General features: G+C 26.5%; 3 protein-coding genes and 1 non-coding gene across 9 annotated transcripts in view; 2 read left to right on the top strand and 2 right to left on the bottom strand.

The window, feature by feature from the left end:
• Positions 1–299: 299 nt before the first annotated feature.
• On the top strand, positions 300–5,823 carry LOC107069370 (aromatic-L-amino-acid decarboxylase). Of its 3 annotated transcripts, XM_015326629.2 has the most exons (9): positions 309–515; positions 1,629–1,864; positions 2,066–2,299; positions 2,619–2,748; positions 3,157–3,417; positions 3,520–3,637; positions 3,763–3,853; positions 3,962–4,159; positions 4,629–5,823. In XM_015326629.2, exons 2-9 carry the CDS (start codon positions 1,664–1,666, stop codon positions 4,953–4,955), a joined length of 1,560 nt encoding a protein of 519 aa, XP_015182115.2. In that variant the 5' UTR covers positions 309–515; positions 1,629–1,663; the 3' UTR covers positions 4,956–5,823. The 3 variants fall into 3 exon arrangements, with proteins under 3 accessions (XP_089025830.1, XP_015182115.2, XP_089025831.1); XM_089169704.1 differs by having other exon boundaries at positions 300–515; positions 3,962–4,762; XM_089169705.1 differs by lacking the exon at positions 309–515 and having other exon boundaries at positions 1,536–1,864.
• Positions 2,409–2,480, bottom strand: TRNAP-AGG (transfer RNA proline (anticodon AGG)). The gene has a single exon. It is a non-coding gene; the product is annotated as a tRNA-Pro (tRNA).
• Positions 5,824–6,518: 695 nt separating the features above from the next.
• Positions 6,519–8,504, top strand: LOC107069353 (L-xylulose reductase). Its single transcript, XM_015326604.2, has 4 exons — positions 6,519–6,662; positions 7,317–7,746; positions 8,033–8,181; positions 8,348–8,504. Exons 1-4 carry the CDS (start codon positions 6,611–6,613, stop codon positions 8,449–8,451), a joined length of 735 nt encoding a protein of 244 aa, XP_015182090.1. The 5' UTR covers positions 6,519–6,610; the 3' UTR covers positions 8,452–8,504.
• LOC107069352 (casein kinase I) overlaps positions 6,818–20,098 on the bottom strand; it is a 29,865-nt gene continuing 16,584 nt past the window's right edge. The window contains exon 9 of one of the 4 annotated variants that reach the window (XM_015326601.2): positions 6,818–6,979. In XM_015326601.2, the coding sequence (XP_015182087.1) occupies positions 6,973–6,979 (7 nt within the window). In that variant the 3' untranslated portion in view covers positions 6,818–6,972. Of the gene's footprint in view, positions 6,980–8,900; positions 19,598–20,098 lie in introns of those variants that run through there. The other 3 variants (XM_015326603.2, XM_015326600.2, XM_015326602.2) reach the window with 3 other exon arrangements.

Below are 20,098 nucleotides of genomic sequence, written 5' to 3'. Positions count from 1 at the left end.
AATTTTTCCAATGTGAAATATTGAAATGGAAGTTGTTATGTGAAAGAAAACAAAAAAATTGATTAACGATTTAGTGGAAATATTTTTGAAGAAGTATTAGAAAATATTTTGAAATGTAAAAAAAGAAGAAAATATCTGAGCAAATACAAATGTCTTGTTCTTTTTTTTTTTGTTTTTTTATTTCAGATAAATACAAATCTATTAATTTATTCAAGGTTATTAAAAAGTATATAATAGAGAAGAAGAAGAAGAAGAAGAAAAAAGATAATAGGGAAGAGGAAGAGAAGTAGAAAATAAATAAGTGTAGTAATTATCTACGTCATTTTACAACCTGACCAACGAAAAACCTTAGAAAACTGAGGGTATATAAGGAGTAGAATGATAAATACTATCGATAGACCAGTATTAGTAGTCAATACTTTAGTTGGACTAAGAAGAACGGTTGTGTTGTAAGTTATATTAACAGTTATAATTAAATTCTTTCGAAGAAAAGATAAATCTATGGGTCATTAACGGTAAGTGTATAGACGTGAACGAAATATTTATCTTATTTTTATCTTCTTCTTCTTCTTCTTCTTCTTCGTCTTCTTCGTCTTCTTCATCATCATCTTATGTTTTCCTTTTTTCAAATTAAATATCTTATTTACATTTCGTGAAAGTTTATAATTTAGTTAATTGTGTATTTGCGTGTTATTTGCAAATATAAATATTTATTTTAATTGTTGACAATACAATGATGATGTGTTTAAATATATATATACAAATAGACTTTTTCAAAAGACAAGTTTAAATTCAAAATATATTATATATCATTCAATAGTACAATAACTTATTACTATTAACTATTACTTATATATAATTTGATTAAATTTTTACAGTCATTTGAGTTGAATATAAATGCGAATATTTTCAATAATTATTATCAATTGAGATATGTTTTTGTTGATGTATGATTGACACACACACGTAGAAGAAGTAGAAAGTTATTGTAAAATAATTTGATATAATAAGTAGGAATTTGAATTAGAAAAAAAATCAACTAGAAAATAGTATTAACAGTGGAATGTACAAGAGAAATGAATATACATGACAGAAGATAAAATCAAAGTTTCTGTCAATATTTTTCTTATTACGGACGGACCAATATTTTGAATAATTGAAGAGAAAGCAGGAGAAAGTTCTTTTATGTGTAAGCATTTAACCTTACGTGGCAGTCCTCAAAAGAGAATTCTCATTTCTGAAAGATTCTTTCTTAGTTAGACCAGTGCGTTCAAACATTCGGCACGCAAAGAAAAAATAAAGAAAAAGAAAAAGAAAACATTCGACGTTATGTGCAAGTGAATAAATCGTTTTATTATTACAATTCGGATTAATAATAATTATTTTTATATCGGTGTATATATATATATATATATAAAGAAACGGTGTGTTCGTGTTACGTTTCATTAGGATCATTTTAATTGGACATAAATCGACGTATATTTTGCATTTGACAAAAGTTCATTGAAAAAATCAAAGGAGTATGAAATAAAGAAGGATAAAGTTTAGAAAAGAAAAGTTCTTTGCAATTTACAATTGTTACAAATTTGTCATTGTAAAAATTGATCGATCGATTGTTGATCCTAAAGGATATAAGGACAAGAATTTGAATTTGAACGCAAGAATGGACGTCAAGGATTTTCTTGATTTTGGCAAAAGTGCGATAGATTTTATTGCAAATTATTATGAAACATTGAGAGATAGGCCAGTACTTCCTGACGTTGAACCTGGTTATTTAAGTCAAATGATACCAGATGAAGCACCTGTTAAAGCTGAAACTTGGCAAGAGGTTTTTAAAGATATTGAAAGAGTCATTTTACCTGGGGTAAGTCAAGAAATTTGTAATACACGCATGCGTTTTACATCTAAGTTTTTTTTTAATTAATTATATTCATATAATTGTATCGATTCTACCTGTTAAAAAAAAAAAAAAAGAATTAAAATAAAAACGTAGTATCTATCAAAATGTATATATATATATATACAGTTATACTTTATGTATTAATATTTCGTAATATTATTTAAGATGACGCATTGGAATTCGCCTAATTTTTACGCATATTATCCGGGCTCACCATCGTTTCCATCCATCGTTGGTGAATTGTTATGCGCTGGATTTGGTGGAGTTGGTTTTTCTTGGATGTGTTCACCAGTTTATACAGAATTAGAAGTTATCACGTTGAATTGGCTTGGAAAAATGTTAAATCTTCCATCCGAATTCTTAAATTGTAACAATGGACCCGGAGGAGGTGTTATACAGGTAATAATAATAATAAATAAGAAAAGAAAAATTATTTTTTAATGAAAAAATTGATTGTGAAGAAGACATTGATATTAAAAATGAAGAAAAAGAGAAAAAAAAATTTGACGGGCTCGTCCGGGATTTGAACCCGGGACCTCTCGCACCCTAAGCGAGAATCATACCCCTAGACCAACGAGCCGTTGTTGTAGTTCATTCATTATTAATCATCAGCTTTTAATTTATAAATATTATTCATTGATTAATCTTCATATAGATATATTAACATACAGTCAGATTGTTGTTAAATATAAATACATTGTTTATCAATTTTATGTAGGGTTCCGCCAGTGAAACTACACTTGTTTGCTTAATAGCTGCCAAAGATCGAACAACTCGACGTATAAAAAGTATTCATCCTAATTGGGATGAGAACCTTATTAGAGCCAAATTAGTAGGTTATACTTCAGGTAATTTGATTATTAGATTATCATTGAAATTTATGAATAAATTTTCTTTAACACGTTCGTCGCCATGTCATCGTATAGAGAGGAGACGGGCATGCTTCCTCGCGAGCCTCGTCACCGTATACGGTGACGCTCTTCTTGTCGAAGTTATAGGATTTTGAAAATATTTGATTATTTTTGATAAATAAAATATAATAATGTAATATAACCATAATAATATACTCGGGTCGCATTGTTGATATTTCTTTACGTTACGGCGCGTTGGCAGTCGAATTTTGGGCCTTGCGAGAAACTCAACCGAAACGAGCTGGCCGACGAACATGTTAATTATATTTCCTTGATACACTCTATTAATAAATATGTTTATTGCAAATTTTATTTTGAAATGAAATATTTTCACAAATATTTTAGATCAGGCAAACTCATCCGTCGAAAAAGCCGGACTTTTAGCGACAGTTCAGATGAAACTATTACCCAGTGATGAAAATGGAAGTCTTCGTGGTGATACATTGTTAAAAGCAATTAAAGAAGATTTAGAAAATGGTCTTATACCATGTTACGTTTGTGCAACATTGGGTACTACTGGTACTTGTGCTTTAGATAATTTAGATGAAATAGGACCTATTTGTAATCAATACGACATATGGCTTCATATCGATGCTGCATATATTGGTTAGTATTTAAATATTAACGATTCTATACAGAATTGTATCGTAAATCAATTAATTCAATGAAATAATAATAATAATAATAATAATCGTTCATTTAAATTAGGTGCCGCATTTGTTTGTCCTGAATATCGACATTTGATGACTGGTGTTCATTATGCCGATTCGTTTAACGTTAATTGTCATAAATGGTTGCTCGTTAATTTCGATTGTTCAGCAATGTGGTAAAGATTTTCTCATTTACAAGCAAACTTATTATCTCATGCAAGAAAATTATCGAAAAACATAGAAAAAAAAACAAAACAAAGACAACAAAAATTTTTAAATAATAAATTATTTATTTTGTTAGGGTGAAAAATTCCAAATATCTTATCGAGGCAATGAGCGTTGAAAGAATTTATTTGAGTCACGATAAACAAGGTGTCGCACCTGAATACAGAGTATGTTTTTTCTACATTTTAATGATCATTTCAATTTTTTTTTGTTATAAAATTGAAATAATATTAATTAAAATATTGTTCTTTTCTTTTCTTTTTTTTTATATATAGCATTGGCAAATACAATTAGGACGTCGTTTTCGTTCATTAAAATTATGGTTTGTCTTACGTCTTTATGGAGTAGAAGGAATGCAGAAACACATAAGGACAACTGTATCATTGGCAAATAAATTTGCTAATTACATTAAATCTGATGACAGATTTGAATTAGTCACGAATACTATGGCATTAGTTAGTTTTCGATTGAAGGTATGAAATATTAAACATGTTCAACATGACGTCATGTGACTGATAAAATACTACAGTATTGAATCACTTAGATATGATAATAATAGTCTACTTTACTTAATAAATTATTAGGTGGTTTGGAAAGTCGAAAGTTTCATTTGTCTTTAGTAAAAATGAAGACACACACAATTTTTGCTTTGAGGTTAAACCTAAACCTATCAAGTGGTCATAAATAGTTAAATTTGATCAATTTAAGCTCTCATTGATCTCATGTGTTACTATTTGTCAATTTGCATCAACTAATGCCATTATTGTGTCAACAAAAAACGATTTTCCGAATCACCTGTAATATTTAAATATTTTTCAAAATGATTAATGAAAATGTTTCAGAGGACAGAAAGAACTGTTTGCTTATAACAAATTGTATTTATTTTTCTGACAAACAAAACAACAAATTCAAACCCCCCGCATTATATTTTTTTTTTTGTAGGGAGAGAACGAATTGACAAATGAACTTCTCAAACGTTTGACTGAAAGGAAACGCATTTATGTTATCATAGCTACGATAAATGAAAGATATATCATTCGTTTTTGCGTATGCAGTCCATTATGTCAAGAAACAGACATTGAATTTGCTTGGAATGAAATCAGTGAACAAGCTAAGGAAATTCTTCAAACGAATCATCATCATCATCATCATCATCACCATAATCATCATCATCCTGTTGAAGAACTTTTAATTCAACCATCCGTAAAATCGTATAACGATATTACATTAAGAATAGAAAATTTAAATCATGAATCCAAGGGCATCTAACATCTAAGAGAACAAATTCACATTAATATGATATTTTATTTCATTAAAATATTCGTTCGTTATTTTAATTTGTTTAAACAACAATATAATTATTCCAATAAGAATTTCGATATTATTTACATAAAAAAAAAAACAAAAAAATAATCAAGAGAGAACATTTTTCATGTACAAGTTTATTAAGATAGATTTATATAATAATATAATCGTAATATAATTAATTAGTATATTATATTATTAAGTATGAATATAATAATTAAATATGATATTTGAAAAAGTAATTTATTTATAATTAATTGAAGTATATGTTGTTGTTGTTTTTTTGGGGAAGGTGGGGTATAATTATTATTTACAATAATACACTAGAAAAATTTACAATCTATCCACTTAACGGTTAGTTAGTCAAGCATAAACGCAAATAAAAGAATATAAAATATTTTTTGTATGTATAATTTAAAGTTTTACAAAATAAAATTCTTTTCTATAATGGCTGACAATTAGTGTAAACTATTAAAAATATAATACAAGGTTTTAGTTTTTTTTCTTTTGTTTTTTTTTTTAGATAGTATTAGATGTCTCCACATTCTAACGATAATAAAACAAAATATAATATAATATGTGTATATATACTTATATATATATAATAATAATATAGTATATATATTTAGTATATATTTACTATATTATTTTTTATTATATTATTATATGTACTATATTATTTTATTTATTATTTTTTTTCATTCCATATGAACATGTTATCAACTGATACAAAATTCTTGTGATATTAATAATTGATACGTTTGAACGCTAGATGGCACGCCAAACAATCTCGATATCATCACAAAAATGGTATTCAAAAAAAAAAATAAAATTTGAATAAAATTGTAAATACTTTTAAATTAATGCACGATGCCTAAGAGTCATGAAAATTACGCAAAAAAAAAAAAAAATAAAAGAAATAATTAGATAATTTTAATGAAATACAAAATTAACAATTTATATCAATGGTATTCAATGTTGTCTCGATCGATTGATCGATTTATCGAAATCGAAGTTTGTTATGGTACAGTAAGTGTTGCGCTGCTGCTGTTGCTAACACACCACACAATTGATCTGAATAATATAATATGTATAGTATATGGTGTGTTAGTAATTCATGAATACATAAACGATTATTGATTCTAAAGCAACTTCAGAGTGGAGAAATATTACATTTACTCATGCGATAACACTCATGAGATAATATTGTGAGTTATTTACTTATTATTAGTATACAGTTCTTTTTTTTTTTTTTAGTTGTTTTAAGGAAATAAAATCATACGTTGTTATAAAAGTAATATACAGAACAAATTTAAATAATAATAACAATAATAATAATTTTTCTATTGAGGACTAAATGAAATTTGTTGTTTTTTTTTTCTATAGAAATATTCTGAAATTTTGGATATAATTTTTGATAGGAGAACAAAATAATGAATTACAGTGATCGAAACTAACGTTAAATCGGACAAATTGATACAAGTGTCATTTTAAGTAGTTTAATTAAGCGCTTAAATTCAGATACGTAAATCGAACGTAATAATATATAATCAACGTCGTCGAGGAGTCTTTCTTGATTAAACAGTGCAGCTTAGCATCTCGTTGAGTTAACAATCACGATGGATATTAATTTTCAAGGCAAGCGCATTCTCGTCACTGGTGCTGGTCAAGGTATATTCCTTCTTCTTTTTAATATATATATATATATATATATATATATATTAAATATATATTAAATATATATTATATATATTAAATTATTATTATATTATTTATAGTAATAATTTAATTATATATAAATTATATATAAATTATAATAAATTATTATTATTATTTATAATAATAATTTAATTATATATAAATTATAATATATATAATATATATATATATATATATATATTTTTGTTGTGTTGTGTTGTTTTAATTTGCCTTAGAAGAGTTTTCATTACGCGTCGTCGTCGTCCTCTTTCTTTTACTTCTTCTAACACCTAAAAATCACAAACAAACAAATTAATTTCTTAATCGATTGATATAATTAAGAATAAAATAATATATATATATTTAAAAAATGTCATAAATAAAATATCTTCTTAATATATTTATATCAAATTGTTTCACCTGAGATATTTGATTTTATTTTTTTGTTTGTTAAACGTAGACCACCATTTTGTATTTTCTTACAGTTTACGCGTATAACATTATATATAGTTTATTTGTTTTAATGTCGTCATATAAATTTCATTATTAAAATAATTTACTCTATGTAATATTATAATTAGTTTTAACATTGATTTAACTGTATAAAAAAATAAAATTTGATCGTAGGAATTGGTAAAGAGCTAGTGCTACGTTTGTCCAAATATAATGCGGAAGTAATAGCACTTTCCAAAACGAGGGAAAATTTAAACAAATTACTTGTTGAGGATCCAAAGATCATAACAGTATGTGTTGATCTTAAAGATTGGAATGCAACGAGAAAATCTATTGAAAACGTATTACCGATCGATTTATTGGTGAACAATGCTGGCGTAGCTCGTCTTTCTCCATTCTTGGATGCAACACCCGAAGAATTTGATTTATTATTTAATGTCAATGTTAAAGCCATTATGAACGTCTCTCAAGTGGTCGCTAAGAACATGATCAAAAGAAATGTTGCTGGTAGTATCGTCAATATATCCTCCCAAGCAAGTAAAGCAGCATTGAAGGATCATGCTGTTTATTGTTCTTCCAAAGGAGCCGTTGATATGTTAACAAAGTGAGAACATTTTTTTATATATATATATCTATTTATATACTGGGTGATTTAATAATTATTTTAGAATAGATGAATGATTCTAAATGAATTCTATATTACTCGAATAATCGTCGAGTTTTGATGTGCTTTTTAAAAGAGGTCAAGATTAAATAAGATAAACTTTTGACTCTCTGAAGAAGATTTTTATTCGAATATCTGCATCAACGAATAATTCCCCCCCACCCCACCCCGCCCCAAAATAAGAAATAAAATAAAATCCTTTTCTTTGATGATTTTTTTTTTTTAGAACAATGGCTCTCGAACTTGGTCCTCATAATATTCGTGTGAACGCTGTAAATCCTACGGTTGTTCTTACAGAAATGGGAAAATTAGGTTGGAGCGACAAAGATAAAGCTTCAAGTATGTTAAGTAAAATTCCATTAGGACGATTCGCAGGTTAGTTTATATATTTCACTTTGAATTTGAAACCTCTAATATATTATGAAAATTACTTTCAATTTCATTTGATATATACAGATCAAAGGTATTCTAAATTTTCTTAATTTTGTTTCGTTTTGTTTTTGGTTATTAAATTTTGCTATTATTTTCTTTTTTTTTTTAGAGACCGACGAAGTTGTAGATGCGATAGTATATCTATTAAGTGATCGCAGTTCAATGATAAATGGTGTAACTTTACCAATAGATGGTGGATTTTTAGCAACATAAATGACCTTATTCAAATTGTGAAACAAATATAAAAAAAAAACAAAAAAACAAAACCCTCATATTATAATTTCTATAACCAATTGAAAAGTTTTATAATCTTTACGTATATATATTATGTAAAATAAAAATTCAATTGTGTGTTAGTATGTATAACATTTACACAAGTAACACAAGTAAAATATATACATGTATCATCTATTAAGAAAAAAAAAAATATATACAGTAAGTAAATAAATGTCTGTATATTTAGTAAATAAAAAAAAGTACAAACTAATATTAGGTCGAGTCATAAGTAACTTGCACTTATCGGTCGCAGAAACGCCATTGTTTGTCTCATAAAAAATGGAAAATTATTTATGACTCGAGCTAATAATATTAATTTGTTTCTTTTTTATTAGATATAGGAGAATGATGATTAGGAAAACACATAAAACAAAATCGTTTCAAAGTTTTCTTTCGATCGTCTTGTTTATATTTTTAAAAAATGTGTTTGCTCATTCTCTCTCTCTCCCTCTCTCTCTCTCTCTTTCTCTTTCTCTCTTTCTCTCGTATTTTTTTTTCTTTTTCTTTGATTTCTTTTCTTGCTTCTTGTTTCTGGTTTTTTTTTTTTTTTTTAGTTAATCGTGTCGAGTGTAACTTAACGAGACAGGTGGTAAGAAAATTTGTAAATTTACAATTGAATCGCACAAAACATTTTTTTTTGTCTGTGGAAATTAATTTACAGATTGCTTTTGTAATTATTGAATGTTTATATTTTCAAAAATTTGTCCTACCACGTCCTGCTTATAAAATAGCCAATACTAATCGTAAAAAAAAAACAAACAAACTAATTTTTTAGTTTGTTTTCTAAATCGTGTTCAAAAAACAAGAAGAAAAAAATTATTTATTCCTATAAATTAACATAAAACGATTGGAAAAACAAACAAAAAATTGTTGCTCGAATAATTTCACAGAGCACGAAGGAAAACATTACGTATTTGTATGTTGCATATGATTTATCTAACTATCTAACTAACTATCTATCTATCTATCTATCTATTTTTAAACTTGTGTGTAAGTTGTTTTTTTTTAATGATCGGATTAGGGCAGGGATCGGCAACCTGCGGCTCACGAGCCACATGCGGCTCTTTGAATGTGAAAGCTGCGGCTCGCGAGCCACATGCGGCTCTTTAAGTTAAAAGAGTTTAATAAAAAAAAAAAAAAAAAACATTTAAAAATCATTCTCAATTGATTAACGAGGAATCGATGAATAAATAGAAAAAATTTGGTGGCTCTTGAAATCTTTGAAATTTTATAAATTGTAAATTGTAATTTTTGGGCTCTCCCGACTTAAAAGGTTGCCGATCCCTGGATTAGGGCAAAAGGGATACAATGCACACAAAAAAAGAAATTATCAATCGATATTAAATTTCTTATTTAAACGCGATGTGTTTTTATCTAATATGATGCGTATTCAATAATTGTGTATGCATGTATGTACGTATGTGTGTGTGTGTTCTTTTTTGTATTTTTTTGTTTATTTGTTTCTTATATATAATTGATTTTTTTTGTCTTCGATTAATTTTTTTTTTTGCATCTTTCTTTCTTACGTACTTTCTTCCTTTTTTTTTTCTCTCTCTTTGTGTTTGTTATTTTTTTCTCTTTTTTTTTGTTTGTTTGTTTGTTTGTTTATGTTTGTTCACAAAAAAAGAAACAATTTTACGAAGCGTCACGAACGTAGTTACACAAAATCATTACACAACAATATTTATGTGAATTCGATGATGATTTTATCTTAAAAATTAAATGAACCACACCTTCCTTAATAACACTTTCTCTCAATATGTGATATTTTTGTTTGTTTACTTTTAATTAATCGCACGAGTTAAACGATTATGAAAATGAATAAACTTGATAAATGTTATACACACACATATATATATATATATATATAAATATATGTGTGTATATCATTTGATAGTACACATGTTTGTGGTGTGTATATTATTTAATTACGATCTTTCTTGATCATTGCAGTGTAAGCAATTCTCTCTTCTCTCTCTGTCTCTGTCTCTGTCTCTATTATTATTAATAATAATATAATACTTTTTACATTCGTTTAACGCTCGAATTAAAAAAAAAAAAAAAAAAAGAAAAGAAACAAACTGAAACAAATGCTTGAATTTTAATTGAAGTGAATCATAGACAACAAAGCTTAAAAACTTTCCCCACCCCCACCCCCTAGTAGCAGAAAATATTGAAAAAAATATTGAAAATACTACATGTGCATTTAATATTAAAAAGAGATTTTTAATGTCTTTTTACAATGTTCACAGTTTGTAATATTAAAAAGTCATTATAAATTTCTTTGTAATATTAAATGCACATGTAGTATTTTCAATATTTTAATTAATATTTTTTGCTACTAGGAGGAGGAGGGTGCTTTACATGAAAAATATATTTTTACAATGTACTAATAATATTAAAAAGTTTTATATTAAAATCAAATATAATTGTAGTTTAATGTATTCCAACAAAGATTTCATTAATAATCACATGAAAATAATAATAATAATAATAAGAAACAATCAATAATTAAATCAATGCTTAACTAAATTATAAAATATTCAAAAAACCTATTGAAGTTACGAAAAAAAAAAAAAAAAAAAACACATAGTTACATTTTTGTTTTGAAAATAATTAGACACGTATAAAAGAGAGAGAGAAAAAAAAACACCTAAAGAAAAGAAATGGATGAAAAGATACAAAAAAAAAAATAATAATAATAATAATAATAATGTTTCCTTTCGCAATCTCTTCACAAAAATGTTGTTTGTGTATATATGGTGTATTGTTATTAATAATAAATCAAATATTGTTGTAAACAATCTCGAGCGTAAACGAACTATTTACAAGTGAATAAATGAGATGAGAGAATTGAAGAAGATCCCCACCAATTTTTTTTTTATCTCGTTCATTGCAATTTGTTGGTGGTTTTTTTTCTTTCTTTTTTCGGCGATGATCTTCAAAATATTTCCAACCATTTACAACATTATTTTGTTGTTGTTGTTGTTCTTTTTTCATATAATACACAAAAACAGTTTTACAGACTGGTTAGAACTTTTTCTTCTTTACCTCTCTCTCTCTCTCTCTCTTTCTCTCACTCACTCTCTCATTCTTTTTATTTTTCATCGCATATCAGACATTTAAAATTCTCGCTTACTCAATTATTTATTACTTACTTAATTATTTACTTAATTAATTAATTAATTACTTATTTATTTATTTAGTTACTTAATGACTTAATTAATTATTTATTTATGTTCTCTCTCTCTCTCTCTCTCTCTCTCTTGAGTTGACTTTTTCATTTTGTTAATTCTCCTCTCACTCACACTATTTCTACTTTGTATTCTCACGCAATTCGCACACACGTACAATTACAATTGTTTTTTTTTTGTATAGTTGTAATTCCCCACCATACACGTGTATCACTTTTTCATCAAAATTGTTCCTATTCATGTATTTACATAATAATAATAATAATAATAACAATAACAATAATAATAATAATAATAAAAATAACAATAATAATAATAATATGTAAACCGTTCGTTTTTTGTATTACATTGTGTTTCAATTTTGGAAATTTTTTGTCTTCTTTTTCTTTCAAAATTGATTGGTTAATCAATTGATTGATTGTAATTAATTAATTAATTAATTAATTATTGTCTTCTTATAATTGCAAAAAAGGATAAATTTAGAGACATTTTGTCGATAATTTTGAAATGAAAATCCTTTCCCTCCAATGAAGGAACATTTTCATTAATTTTTTTGTTTACAATTAATATCTTTTTTCAATTCCTAGAAGAACCTTGAAAATGATCGTATTATCTTTCTATCTCTCATTCGTTATATCTATGATTACTAATGATGGCAAGCTGATAAAAGATGAAATAATTATTATAGGATTTTAAGACAATGTTAATTAATTATAAATAAAAAAAATATAACTTGAAAAAACTTCAAACTCTCTCTTTCTCTCTCTCTCTCTCTCTCTCTCTCGCGCATTGGCAGTGATTTCTTCTTTCCAGTCGCAAGAAATGTTCACTTCCATTAATTAACACATTATTATTATTATTATTTCATTTTAATAAAATTAGTATGAATCATATTAATATGATTGATAAATGTGTCAACTACAATGTATTAATAATAAATTAAATGTACGGAAGAATTTAACAACTAATTCGAAGGAAGAAATGAATATTATTGGAAGATACAGAACGATTATGTGTGCGTAAGAATAAAAACACATCATACATTTAAAGAAATAACTTTTTCACAATGAAAAAAAAATGACTATAATTAGCTATTTTAAAAATTCATCAAATACAATTAGTAAAAAAGATCTAACGAAGTTTTACTTGAAACATTTGTTTGCTAAATATTAAATATAAAAATAACTGTAAAAATATGAATTTGATAAGAAGATTCAATTAATAAACCAATATGAGTGTTCAATCGTGCTCAAGAAAAAAGAAATCTATTCTTCTATTGGTTCGTTCTCGTCATGCCGATTAATTCCATTTTCTATTTTTTGTTTGTTTGTTTATACAAGATATTTAAAATAGATTGAATTTTTCGAACGATTTAAATATACAGTAAAGACAAGATATTAATGGTTATTAGCATTAGCGGCAGCAAATAGTAATAGTAGTAGTAGTAGTAGTGGTAATAATAGTAATAGTAATAGTAATAGTAATAGTAATATTGGTAGTAGTAATAGTAATAGTTGTAGTATTAGTAAATAGTAATGGTAATAGTAATCATAGTAACTATGAAAATAATACATTGAAAAAGACGTGTGTTAATACAATTCATATATATATATATATATATATATATACTGTAATGTTACATCACGTGCTTTTTCTTTTACATCTTCATTTGTATTTTTGTATTTTAGTATTTTAGTATTTAACTTATATTTGTTTGTTTGTTTGTTCATTTCACTTGACGTCACGTTTAGATGGGGTACACCATATGTTATGTTGCATATTTGATTCAAAACGCGTAGTACAGAGTTTGCAGGGAAGGATAAATGGGCTATGAAAGAGAACGTGATTTTAATTACAAACAGAGAGAGAAGACATCAACGTTTGTTTATCAAAGACCTCTTCTTATTTTTTTTATTGTTTTTTTTGTTTTTGTTCTTCCTTTAGATAGGTAGATTGCGAATCGAGGAATAATTTGAATTCCTTCGCGAACAGAGACTTCTTTTATTCCTTTCTGTTTTCTTTTTTTCATTTCATCTTTTGAAAAATAAAAAACAATACATACATATAGTCAAAACGTTAAAGAGACAAATTTTGTCAATTATCAATGAAAACAATAATTGTTGACGCGAATTTGTTTATTGCTAATGAATATTCAACAGTTTTCATACTTTTTCATTCTGATTTAATTAATAATGTTTTTTTTTTTTTTAATTTTAATTATCTTTATTATGCATCGAGTGAGTCGGTATTCTGCTAAACAAAATGAAAGATTGTAAATGGTGTTAGTTGAAGAAATAAATGTTAGTCAAATTATTAATAATTTAACATGTAAATAGGAATACGTGTATATTTATGGGTATAGCAAAAAAAAAAAATAATGAAGAAGAAGAAGAAGAAGAAATTAAAAACACTCTTACAAATATTTTTACGTTTGTTCTTCTTATAATTTATTTCTTTTCTCATATTGTCATATTATTATTATTTTATTGAAATTTCATTTTTTCTCTTATCATTTCTTCTTCTATTGCATGCATTGCATTCTCTTTCATTTAATTGCATTTCATCTGATTTGATTTTCATTTTCATTTTCATTTTCATTTTCATTTTTTTCATTTTCAACACCTCAATTCAATGCCAAAATTTTTATTCATATTTTCATTTGATTTTATTTCAATTTATCATCCTCTTGAGTTTTTTTTCTTTTTTTTTTTTTGCAAAATACCGACCAAATTTATACAATACAGTTATCTATCATTCCTGACAAATGTGTTTGATAATCAATTTTATATCTCATTCGATATTATTATTAATATTAATAATAATAATAATGGTGTTCGTGTATATAATTTGAAAATTCTATCAATAATTCTATCAAATGATAAACACCAGAGAGAGTTTGTTCGTGTTCGCACCATAAGAATTGAAATCCTATTTTTCTATTTAATTTTTTTTTAATTCAAACAAGTAAAACCATATTCTTTCATTTCATTTCATTTCATTTCATTTCATTTCATTTCAACATACGAAATTTTGCATATTTTTTGTTGTTCACAATGAGAGAGACTACAAAAAAAAAGCACGCATACATACGTATGTACATACATACATAATTAATACATACATACATACATAGAAATAAAATGCATACACGGGACAGCACACTCATACAATTTGGTGCAAACACGTTAATTATACACACACATACACACACATACACACACATACACACGAAGAGACATGTACGAGACGCATATTCTAAAAGACAGAGTCTGCTTGTTGCTTGTTTTCTTTAATTTATTATTATTATTATTTTTTTTTCTTTTCTTCTATGACATCTTTATTTTCGAACATTTCCAAAATAAATCACAGTTTTTGTTATATCATTATTTTATTAAAAATCCTTCCCTCCTTTCCTTCTCTATCTATCTCTCTCTCTCTCTCTTATTCATTTCTTTTTATTATAAGCAAAAGTTCATATATATATATATATATATATATAATAATAATATAATATAATATATGTATGGGTTACATACATATATATATATATATAAAAAATTGTTTTTGCTTTTATTTGAAATAATATTTATCAATATTAATTATTAATTAATAAAAACAAACAAAAAAGAAAAACAATCATTAATTTGAGATATGCCTTTATCTTCATCTTGAATTGTTTAATATATATATATATATATATATATATATATATATGTTTGTTTAATCAAAGAGAGGAAAAGCCGCGAATAAAAATTTGAAATCAAATGTACAATGTGGAACGTTCACAATTTTATTATTATTATTATTTTTTTTTTATTTCTTTTTTGTTATAGAAGAAATAAAAGATAAGGAAAGAAGAAATAAACCAAAAAAAAAAAAGTAAGATTAATCCTAAAAATTGTATTAAAGTACATTCCCGAACGTAATAATCGATGTATAAATTCCAAATATACTAAAAATTTCGTATGTTCTCCTCCCTTAGGGTCTACCACCATAACCAAAGTGAATTTGTCCTTTCTTACGTTTATAATGTACCTTTTGTTTGTATTTTTGTTCATTCAATCTTTTCTTTAAACCATTGTACTCTCTTTTTAATGTTTGTTCCTTTTTTTTTTTTTTTTGTAATATTCGAATAACTTTACTATCATTTTTTTTAATCATGGGACATTAGAATTTCATCATTCAAAAACTCTTTCTCTCTCTCTCTCTCTCTCTCTCGTACTCTCGATCATATTATTATTTATACGTATAAGATATTTTTTTTTTTTCAGAAGATGATTCTCAAAACAAACTCCATGATGATTCCTATAAAACACTGATAAGGTTTTCTCTAAGAAGATGCCATAATATTTAATGCGTATATTATTATTTATTAATTATTAATATTAATATTATTTATTAATTATTATTATTATTATTATTATTATTAATTATATATAATTATTAATATTATTATTATCATTATTATTAATATTATTGTTATTATTATTATTAATTATTATAATAATTATTATTATTAATCGGCGCCCGAGAAGAGAGGATTACGCATTATTTATATTTATTGTTTATTTGTTTGTTTGTTTGTTTGTTTAATTCGCGCATACATTTGTCGAAAGTTCGAAAGTATCGTTTTTCGCATATTAACGATGGACTTCTTTGTTTTTTGTTTTTTTCATTTATCTATGTACATATTATTATAATTCGATAGATTATTATTATTATTATTATTATTATTATTAATTAATTAATTAAAGAATTAATCTACATATTTTACAATTTTTCCTATTCTCTCTAGATTTCCATTATTATTTAAATCCTTTTCTTTTTCTTTTTGTCCTTTTCTCTTTTCAATCTTTTAAAACGCACAAAATCATCGTCATCATCGTAGAACATCTTGAATCAAACAATACAACAACACACTCTTCATTCGGTAGGCAATGGATCTCTGGCTTTGTATAATTGCGATTAATTATAAAATGATTTGATTTGATTTGATTGATTGATTGATTGATTGAATGAATGAAAACAAAAATGATTATTAAAAAAAATGAATTAAAAATACATTTCTTTTGATGTGTACAAACAAAAACAAAAAATAATTCTTGAAATATATAGCAGCGATATTTTTTGGATATATCATAGATTATGATTTCAAGGATTAATAATAGTAATCATCAGCATCATCATTATCATCATCATCATCATCATCATCATCAACATCATTATCATCATCATCATCATTGTGATTTCAACAAAGCAGAGTCAAAAGCTACCTCGTTAAATTATCATATTAACAAACAAATTGTTTTTTTTTTTTTTATAGACAGAGACGCACAAACGACGCACAAACAAGTTTTTCATTAAGTTAAAATAGTTTTACAATTTTCCAAATACATTGTTACCTTACTTATGGTGTTTACAAATGTAAAACGAATTATTTGTCTTCTTCTTATCATTTTATTCGAATCATGTGTGTGATGTTATATGAACATATCATTTGCGTCTTCTTCTATCATAGTAGAGTCCTTCCTGTATCGTTCAAGCATAGTATTTAATAATAATTTTTATTGAATATTTTTAGACACATATTGCAATATTTTCTCTTCACGTTAAAAGAGCAATTATTTGAATGAAAACAATCGATATTATTTATTTCTTCCTTTAAATAAAATGATTCTTCTATACTCGAGATAATATGTGCCACAAAATTGTTGCACCACACACTTGCATACAAACTACTACAAACTTTGTTTGATCATTCGCAATTGAATTCTTTTTCTTTTTGTTTTGTTTTGTTTTTTTCTTTTTTTCTTTTTGCAATTTATTATAATAAGATTTCATCATAATTTTTTCACTTTATATATATATATATGTAAATTTATATAACAGCGTACGCATATATACGCTTTAACGATCAACCCACGTTAGAAAATCACTAAATATTAGTACATCACGTATGTGTATGTATATATTTGACTTTCTTTCTTCCTTTCATTTAAAAAAAAAGACTAATCGACTTCCACTCGACCATCATCATCATCATCACCACCACCACTACCACACGACGGTATCACACAACCAACAACAATGCACTTGGATAATATCGTTCAATATTTTTTCTCTCACTTTGTTTTGCATGAAAAAGAGTCACGTAGAGAAATCCTATTTATTTTTATCTCTCTCTTTCTCTCTCTCTCTTTCATGCTTGATTTGTTAAGGGGCGGGCCGGGGGGAGGGGGGTACGTAAATCTCTTTCTTTCTTTCTTTCTGGCTATCTTTGCTCTCATACATGTGATGTACATGCTCTCCCATGATATAAATATGTTCTCATGCATAGAGGGGTGCATACACAGACACACATACATATGACGTTCTCAGTTTCTTTTCCTATAAATAAAAATTAATAAAAATAATAGACAAAAAAAGAAATGTTTACATATACAGAGAGGACAACAACAACAACAACAACGCAACTTTTGACAATACACGCATATTTATGGTAGGATTAGCAAAAGTGCATTGTGTTGTGTTGTGTTTCTCTCATCTTTAGTAGCAGTACCCTCTCCTCTTGTTCTTGTTCTTAATATTCTTGATCTTTTCTCTTTCTTTTAATAAATCCTCTTTCTTCCCTGACTTATTATTATTTTCATTGAAAAAAAAAAAAAAAAAGAAAAAGAAAACTTTCTAATCTCTCTATTATCTTCTCCTGTTGTCACCGTAGACCAAACGACACTGCAATTTTCATTAGCTGGCATAAGAGAAGTTGCCACCTATCGTTGTTGACCGTGTAGGAAGAACGTAGCTTCTTGTCGACGATTACTGCTAGTAGTAGCATCACCTCGACGTAGCTGTTGTTGATGCTGCTGATGCTGTTGATGATGTTGATCCTGTTGATGATTATGATTCTGCTATTGCTGTTGTTGTTGTTGTTGCTGGTGGTGGTGGTTCACTTGTTGTGTGGAACGCTTGCCCGCCTGACCACCAGGAGGGGTGGGATCGTTGCCGTCGCATTGGCGCTTCCAAAACAAAAGACACACAAAACAGCGACATTAGCGCGCCACCGTCCTCATCGTAATTTGACCAAATATTATTCTCAACAAAACAACACCACAGCCCTCTCTCTTCACCGCTTAATACTAACTACCCCTTTTTACATTTATTCCTTCCTTCATTTCTTAATTTATAGCGGGGGACACTTTAATGGTCTGGCCCTCCATAAATTTTGTTTCTTCTCTCTCTCTCTCTCTCTCTCTCTCTCTGTCTGTCTGTCTGTCTGTCTCTCTGAATATTTCACAAAATTATTTGTCATTATTCTTTGTGTTCTCCTCCTATCCGTCAGATTCCTTTTTTCTTTTTTTTTTTTACTTTTTATCTCCTCCATCCAAGATCCCACTCCTCATCGGTTTCTTCCATGAATCATCCAAAAATGAAAAAATACATTCACAAGTGTTTCTTTGATTTTTTTGGAAGCCAATGAGGGGAGGGTCAAATGTAACTTTGGAGAGAAAAAGAGCAAAAAAAGGACCAACAGAGAGGAGGAAGATAATGATGATGATGATGATGATAATAATAATAATGATGATGATGGAAATATAGAAGTGAAAAGAGAGATCAAAAGATAATGAAAGGAAGGATATAAAAAGATTTGGGTAGCAAGTTGCGGAAAGATTTTCTTTTCCTTTTTTTTTGTTTGTTTGTTTTGTTTTGTTTAACATTTTGATTTGTTTCTTTTCTTTATTATTATTATTATTATTATTTTTATTCTCCCCCATTCTATATCGGTTTTGTCACTGCCATTGTCCTTTTTACCGTGGCACAGGGTTTTTACATTCGCCGCCTCTCATTGCCTAATTTTGCGATCTACAATTAGTGTCTTAGCTTTCGGTTACCTGAAAAAAGTCAATGAAAGAACAAATAAAGCGGAATTTTCGACAAGATCAAGATGATGATCCGACTTGGAAAATCTAAAATCTACACTATTTATTTATAAATCCTTAATCTTACTTGTTTTTTTCTTTTTGTTATAATATATATTTTATATAAATAATATATAAAATATATATTTATATATATATTTACAGTATATACCGAAAGAATCTCTGTTGACTTTTTTTGATATTTGAATATTTAAATATTGTTTATTTTTTTTTTTTTTTTAATGAATGAAATCACAAAAGGCTGCTGCTTGAATTTTGATGTTTGATAAAACACGTTCACAAGTTAAACTGTTTGATTATTTTTTTTAAACAAAAACACAATGAATCAAAACTGTATTAATTAATAATAACAACGTTTACTATATGAATATACGTATATACTTATATTTATATTTACAGATATATATGTATATATTACCGATGATCAGTAATGAATAAAATAATGAACCATCC

Source organism: Polistes dominula, unplaced genomic scaffold (assembly GCF_049000335.1).
Source record: "Polistes dominula isolate Pdom_NZ unplaced genomic scaffold, Pdom_raw_medaka contig_49, whole genome shotgun sequence".
NCBI classification, from domain to species: domain Eukaryota; kingdom Metazoa; phylum Arthropoda; class Insecta; order Hymenoptera; family Vespidae; genus Polistes; species Polistes dominula.
The sequence above is the reverse complement of the archived record's forward strand: the minus strand, read 5'-3'. Positions and strand labels throughout refer to the sequence as shown.